Here is a 7,861-nt window from a genome sequence, read left to right as displayed (position 1 = left end):
GGCGAAGTAAATGTGGAATAAAATTTAAGGCAGCGTAGTGTAAAGCCTTTCAGCACCAATGTAACAGTCAAGTGCCATGCTGGAGGAGATCTGCCTGGTAAAAGGGGAGAAAGCTGAAGAAGATCCATCATCTAGAGCAGGGGTGGGCAATGTCAGTCCTGGAGGGCTGCAGGTTTTTGTTCCAACCGAGTTTCTTAATGTGAAGTCAATTATTGCTGATGGAAGCACTTACTGCTCAAGAGACATTTTCCTGCTTCATTTTAGTGGCCTCACTTGTTAAGGTTCCCCCACCCTTAATTGCTTATTTTAGTCTTAAACAGCCACATTCACTAATTGTAATGGCTCCTTGTTAGCAATGAGATGCAAATGACAAAGGAGCCTGCAGGTTTCCGTCCAACTTGTTTCCATGTCCATCTGTGTGGATTCATCACGCACTATCTGGTTTAATAAAACACTTAATAGAAAAATATAGCAGACTGAAAATTACTAAAAATGATCTGTTTTAGGATTCAAACCACTTGGATGATTTCTTTGGAAAGGGAAAAAAAACCTTTGATATAAGAGCCTAACATAGACTGGTTTCTAATTAAGCAATTGGGTTGGAACGAAAACCTGCAGCCACTCCAGGACTGACATTGCTCACCTGAACTCTAGAGGAACTGCTTAAAAAAGTTCAGCGTCATGTGTGCCGGAGCCTCCGTCAGCAGGGCATAAACAGCAACCTGTACACCACTGTGATGTGCACTTTACAAAACATACACTGCCCTCCATAATGTTTGGAACAAAGACCCATTTTTTCCTTGATTGATTCCTCTGCTCCACAGTTTAAAATTACAAATCAAACAATTCAAACGTGAATAAAGTGCACATTGCAGACTTTGATTTAAGAGGATTTACATACACTTGGATCACAGCATGTAGAAATGACAACCCTTTTTCTACACGGTCCCCCCATTTCAGGGCCCAAAACATTTGTGACACAGCAATGGCAGGTCTATTAAAGCCATCACATTTAGCACTTTGTTGCATATCCTTTGTATGCAATGGCTGCTTAAAGTCTGTGATTCACAGACATCACCAGCTGCTGAGGATCTTCTCTGGTGGTGCTCTGCCAAGCATCTAATGCAGCCATCTTCTGCTCCTGCTTGATTCAGAGGCTTGTCCCCTTAACGTTTCTCTTCAGCATATGGAAGGCCTGCTCAGTTGGATTTAAACTGGGTGACTAGCTTGGCCATTACAGAATTTTCCATTTTTACCTATAAAAACTCCAGTTCAGCCTCAGCAGTATGTCTGGATCATCAACTTGTTGTAGGATGAAGTGTTGTCCAATGAGGTTGGATGCATTTACTGGAACTTCAGCAGATCAGATGTTTCTACACACCTCAGAGTTCATTGTGCCACTGCCATCAGCAGTTTAATCATCAATGAAAAGAAGTGCGCCAGGACCTGTGGCAGCCTTACATGCACAAGCCATAACACACCTACCACCATGTTTAACAGATGAGGTGGTCTGCTTTGGATCTCGGGCAGTTCATCTCCACACTTTGCTCTTGCTATCACTCTGATCAGGTTCATCTTTGTTGCGTCTGTCCACAAGACTTTTTTTTTCAGAATTCTGCAGGCTCGTTTAAGTCCTTTTTCACAAATTGTAATCTGGCCATCCTGTTTTTGTGGCTAACTAGTGGTCTCCATCTGGTAGTGTGGCCTCTGTATTTCTGCTGATAGCCGGTCTGACACACACGCATCTGCCTCATGAAGACTCTGATTGGTCAGACAGGTGTTTGGGGCTTTTCCTTTACCATAGTGAGGATTCTTCTGTCATTAGCAGTGGAGGTCTTCCTTGGTCTACCAGTTCATTTGTGATTATTGAGCTCACCAGTGTGTTCTTTCTTCTTAATTAAATTCCAGACAGTTGATTTTGGTAATGCTAAGGTTTTATTGACATCTCTAATTATTGTTTTTCAACCTCATAATGTCTTCTTTGATTTTCATTGGCACAGCTCTTGTCCTCATGTTGAACAATGGCAACTACAGACTCCAAAAGGTAGAAGCAAGCTGAGGTATCTTATAAAGCCACGAAACATACCTGAGGAATCATAAAACAGTGTGACACCAGGCCAAGGCTCAGCCTAACTGGCGTGAGGGGGCAGTGGCAGAAAAACAATGCAAAACGTGCAGGCTATGCAAAGATCCAAACAGAACAATTTTAACTGGGTAGCATTTATTTCATATCTAAAATGTATCTACAATAAAAGAAGCAACATTCTTAATTTGTTCCATCATATTATCATGACAATGAGCATATGCCAACATTTTTTATTTTTTGTTCAGTACCAAAGTGATAACTGAGGAATAACCTACATAATGGAATACGTGCAATCCACCTTCAAGTACACTGCTATACAGTATAAAAAAAAAAAAAAAAAAAAAAAAAAAAAAGGAACACCTCTCAAACTGCTAGCTCAAATCGTTACATATATCATTTTGCTGGTGGACAATACATTTCATTTATGAAGCTTTGCTGCATTCAGTTTATTCCACTATCACTGACATCAGTATCATCTGAATATTGCTTATTCAGCTAAATAAATACTTTGATCTCCACTTTGTTCAGTTCTTTCTGGGGCCTAACTATTCTACAGTAATTATAAATACAGTAAGTGGTGATTCTGACAAAGTTATAAATATAAATGGGGCTGCCATTAAAACGGCACATACAAAGAACATTCAGCTCCAGTGTAGGCATAAACTGCATAGCAGTGTGTAGTGGAGGCTCGGCTCAGACCTACAGCTACTTTAGTTGCCTAAAGTTAAATTCATTTATGCATCCGATTCACCCTGACCTGTCTCTACTGCTACTGTGTGTCATAAGATACACTTCCAAAAAAAAAAAAAAAAAAAAACCCACAAAAAAACGGAGGTCAATAACTCGTAAAACTATTACAAATAAAATTCTTTGCTTGCACATTCTGTTTTTAGAATTATAAATCTGTATAAAACATTTTACATTTCACTGTACATTTTGCAGATATAAAAAGTCAAAAATGCCAAATCATTATTATGCTATTACACTGCTAGGAATTCATAAGCTATGTGGAACTGAAAGACCTGGTTTTAAAACTGCTACTATATATAAACAAAAATACTAAAAAATAAATGGATTAAATGTTAAATATAAATTTTAAGCTAGCACCTCATTGGTTCAGCTCTCTTTTTCACCCTTCACACTTTAATGTGCTATTATCCTTTATTTTAACAATATTTAATAAAATGACCTGATTATTGCAGATGAAGCTGCAGAGATCTGAAGCCTAGCTTGGTAGCAAATGATGCATCACTGACTAGTTGGTGCAGGTCTCTACAAAGTCTAAAATGTCAAATCTGTAAGAAACTGATGTAAATACAATGAATGATATTTTCAGATAATCCATCGAAAACTCAACTTTAAGCAGCTCTTTGTAAATATTAGAAGCAATTCCACATTTTGATTCCCACTGACAACTTGACACTGCTTCCCTCACAAACCTGTATTTTGTCTTCAGGCAGAGTGACATATAAAACAAACAAAAAAATAATATAACAAATGATATAGAATTCAGTAATAACATAATTTGTCATTTGAGAGCAAGGTGCTTGATTAAAAGAAAAAAAAAAAAAATGCAACATTAAAGCAGCACCTACCCATTTTTGCTTTACATATTCTAGTATCAGAATTTCACTGCAAAGATGGCTATTAAGGTTATTTTTTAATGTGTTTAATACATAAAACTATCAAATTTAATAGTTTAAATAAGCTTAAAATAGGGGGACCATATTGATGACATCTAAAAACTTAATGATTTAGAATTTCACAGCAAAATATGTTCTTTTTTTACTGTTACTTTAATGGTTAAATTCAAATTTGTATCTAGTTTTCTTTTTCTTTAAATACCTTGCTACCAGTCAGAATTTCATTGGAAAGATGGGTTCATTTCTAATGTTATTTTAATGTATTTCATACATAAAGTATCAAATTCAATTTATAATTTCAATCTTGATGTTTTTATAAACTGGGAACAGTTTGATCTCATTTAAAAACTTTTCCATTGATTTTCACATAAATCGTAGAACTTTAAAGAAATAAAAAACATTGCTAGCTGATAATATCTAGTTATAGTCTGGGTTCAAAGAAGTGAAGGAGAGAGCTTTCAATAAAAAAAATAAATATACAAGCAGCCAATTATACACATAATTCCATCAGCCTACATAATACAATAAACATTCTCAGATGACATCTGAATAGACAAATCCTACTTAACTCTCACAATGTCATCAAGTGCTGATATAATGCTGAGTCTCTTTTGACCCAATTCTGACACCCCTTCAGGTTCCCTGGACATCACCATGTTCACCCCAAAGGTAGTTAAAACTGATTGGCCATCTTAATCTGTAGTACTGCAGATCTTAAAGGATGACATTTAGGATGCGTTTGGGTTGTGAACAAACAAAGCAGCTGAAATGCTGTGGAAAATCCATTAAAGCCAATAGTGGGTCATAAATGACCCAAAGGACCTGGCAATGTTCAAAAGGTGTAGCAGTTATATGTAAATGTGTGGCTTTGGTAAAGTTAAGTCATGTTACTAAACTAATATCCTTTACATTTCTGAGCTGAAAATACGGGGTTTGGTGGCATTAAAATTGACCAGAGAAGAAGTTATACAAATACTTTTTTGTATGGAGGGTTCAAAGGAAATGGCAGGGTTCAAAATGTGAAGCAGCTGTTATAAAAATAGCACATTTGGAAACTGTTCTACTTTTTGTAAAGCTAGGTAATTTTACTAAAAGCCTTCATAGTTCTGAAGTGAATGGATGACCGTTAGGATGTTTTTATAGGTTGTGTCCTTAAATGTAGTGGAAAATCCATTAAAATGAAAGGTGGGTCAAAAATGAACTAGAAGACATGGTTAGGTAATAATAATTTTTAGAAGCTGTATTAATTATGGGAGTTTTTTTTTTCCTTTTTCCTGTTCATCATTTCAGAGAAATGTACGACAAGTCACCAAGTTTCATCCTGAACAGTTGAAATTTAGGGTGCTTTTATTGATTTCAAACACAAAGCCAGGTCAAATCTGACGTTAAGGCGTTGTAAGGTTTACGAATTAATTATTCAGGCACATTTTCAGGAAATCGCTTTGTATTATTTTTCAAAATGGAACACTTAATTTTATCCAGGAAGACTGTCATTATTACGGTCAATGGAGAGAGTGAATGGTCCAAAGTGCAAACTGAATTAGTTTTTGTTCCTTAAGTTCCATCGAAATCCAAACAATCAACTACCTGCAGAGAAAACATTGCCTTTCATGATTTACATTAAATATGATGACATAACTAACCTAGGCAGGTATTCTTAGTCTATGCAACACAAATCAGCATTAAAAAGTAAAAAAGTTTCCATATGCAAAGTATTTGTGCAACACTTTGCTTTTTTTAGACAGCAGAAAAGTTCACATCTACCATATAAAAAAATAACACAGATAAGCAAGGTGAGTGGCACAGACTGAATCACACCACTCCCATCTTATCTTGTAAACGCCAGTCCGGGTTCAAATACTATATTTGTGCACTCAGTCTCACTCTGACCTCTTTACACCACTTCTTTGGACTCTCTGATCTCAAGGGCAGCATGTGTGTGTTGTGTCTGTGCAAAATCCAAATACTTGCAAGCACCAACCACAAAATACTATGAATTTCATTTGCCCAGTACACACTACACTTTTCCAGAAAGTTCCAGATTCACTGCTCATATAATAGTTAGGCCTTTTCAAACCTATGTTGTGTTTTACCACTTCTAATGAGGGAATGTATTTTACGGAGTGTTAATAGGGAACCAGAATAATCACACAGAACTGAAAAAGCACTCAGACGGTAAAAACAGTTACCGTGATTGTCAACTCCAACAATATGTCAGTTAGGAAAAACATCATAATTAAAAAAAAAAAAAAAAAAAAAGACAAGTAAACAAATTGACAATGATGACATACATATCTGTGACCACAAAATATTTTTAGCTCAGGCTAAAAGTGACAAAGGCATTGCGTCTTAAATTATCCATGCTTTCTTTTTTTTATGGCTATAGTTATTTTGTATGTCATTATGAAGTGTTTGGCTATTACATATTGAGTTGGATATCAAAACTCAATTTAGAATGCAGGAACTGAGGAAGAGGGCTGCATGAATTAAAATAACCTTAGGAGGATGCCTTTGTTACTTATTATATTGTGCACTGGTATTTTCTGTTAGCTAACAGCAAAAAATAAATAAAAATAAAACACAACAAAAAACACTTTCTGTAAATTATAATTTATGTCTTTCCTACTTAATTTTTTTCAATTTCCTGCATCAAACTAGACATACCTTAATAATCAAATTAGCATAATTATAAAGTTTATTGGCAGAGATACTCAATCTAAACATAAATTTAAAAAATCAAAAGGGTTCATGATTTGTCAGGCGGCATCCTGTGAAGAACAAGCTGAAGTTTATTGTCAAACAGTGTGCCAAGTGCAGTCATAAACTGCTTGTACATGTTTATGTAAGGTGAGCAAATGGGTTCACTGAGCCAGACTTGAACCAGCAAAGTTCAAGTATAAAATCACACACTTGGACCTTTATATGACCCAACTAACTACACACGTGTGTATCTTTTAATGTGATACTATACTACAAAGAGATGTAGCTTGGCTCAACTTTCTCCTACAAATCTTTGAGACTAGATGTTATAAGCAGTACAAAAAAAAATTATAAACTTCATGATAAAAAAAGAAAATTTTAAGATCTGTCCAACCGAAAAACTACAGATTTCAAAAATATTGAAATCTCTCAGAAATATGCAAGTGGAAAAATATGATAAAATGCCTACATTTTAAAGTACAGTGCTGCTGCACGGATAATGGGCTATATATACTCTTGTTCAAGGACAGCATCAAATGGTGGTTTAACAATTATGATGATTTGGTTGGCAGTGTTAACTTGTTACCATCAAAAAATAAAGTCAGCCTTATTTGAGTAAACATAATAGGATGATTGTGCAAAGAAACACATGATACAAAATGTTAAAGATACTGGTACAAAAAGGCAAATAATGATCATTATTAAAACAAATGTTAATAAACACCACATTTAACTCCTAGATATTTATCTCAGAACCTACTGGCTCAACTGTGTGCAAAACAGTTCATATAAAGACAGAAAACCAAGAAATTTCTAATTAAAATATATATAGAATGGACATAAGAGTCTTTTTGATTGAGTTAATTTGCACATTGCTGGTTACATTTCACACAAGCCCTATTTTCAGTGACGCTTAGAATCAAACATTCCTTCAACTATAAAAACCAAAGCCCTTCATGGTGACAAAAAAAGTGTAATCCTTGGAAATAGGGGTCTGTAATGGGTATTTTTATATTGCTTTTTCAATGCTGCTTAATGAAAAATGCAGAGACATCTTTCTTTCTAATTACCCATTCTCACAATTCTAATAAATGTAACTTTGTAGAAATGCTGCCAAAAATCCACTTCTTCTTCCCTTTCACTCTTCTCCAGAACCTGTCAATGTTGAATATGAGGCTGCTGAAGATCTACTGCCATCCACGCTGAGGGTGCAGGCCAGGCTGCAGTCCAAACGGAGTTCCTGGGCTGGATGCATAATTGGGGAAGCTGTTGGGCTGTCCTGGATAGTTTTCTAATGCCGAAGCCTATGATGTAGAAGAAAAAAAAATACTTTGATTATATTCAAGTAAGGGAAGGAAGAAACACAAGTAGTTTGATTTTAAAAAAAATGCATGGCAAATTCACAAAAAAGTAAGCAGGGACATGAAATGTA

General features: G+C 35.5%; 1 protein-coding gene across 4 annotated transcripts in view; it reads right to left on the bottom strand.

The window, feature by feature from the left end:
* Positions 1 to 2,204: 2,204 nt before the first annotated feature.
* The window catches only part of proser1 (proline and serine rich 1), a 66,171-nt gene continuing 60,514 nt past the window's right edge, over positions 2,205 to 7,861 (bottom strand). For all 4 annotated transcript variants that reach the window (XM_028799263.2, XM_028799264.2, XM_028799265.2 and 1 more), the window contains one exon: positions 2,205 to 7,733. In XM_028799263.2, coding sequence (XP_028655096.1) covers positions 7,617 to 7,733 — 117 coding nt within the window. In that variant the 3' untranslated portion in view covers positions 2,205 to 7,616. The remainder of the gene's footprint in view (positions 7,734 to 7,861) is intronic.

This window comes from Erpetoichthys calabaricus, chromosome 4 (genome assembly GCF_900747795.2).
Source record: "Erpetoichthys calabaricus chromosome 4, fErpCal1.3, whole genome shotgun sequence".
Lineage (NCBI taxonomy): Eukaryota > Metazoa > Chordata > Cladistia > Polypteriformes > Polypteridae > Erpetoichthys > Erpetoichthys calabaricus.
This window is presented reverse-complemented; position numbering and strand designations above follow the sequence as displayed.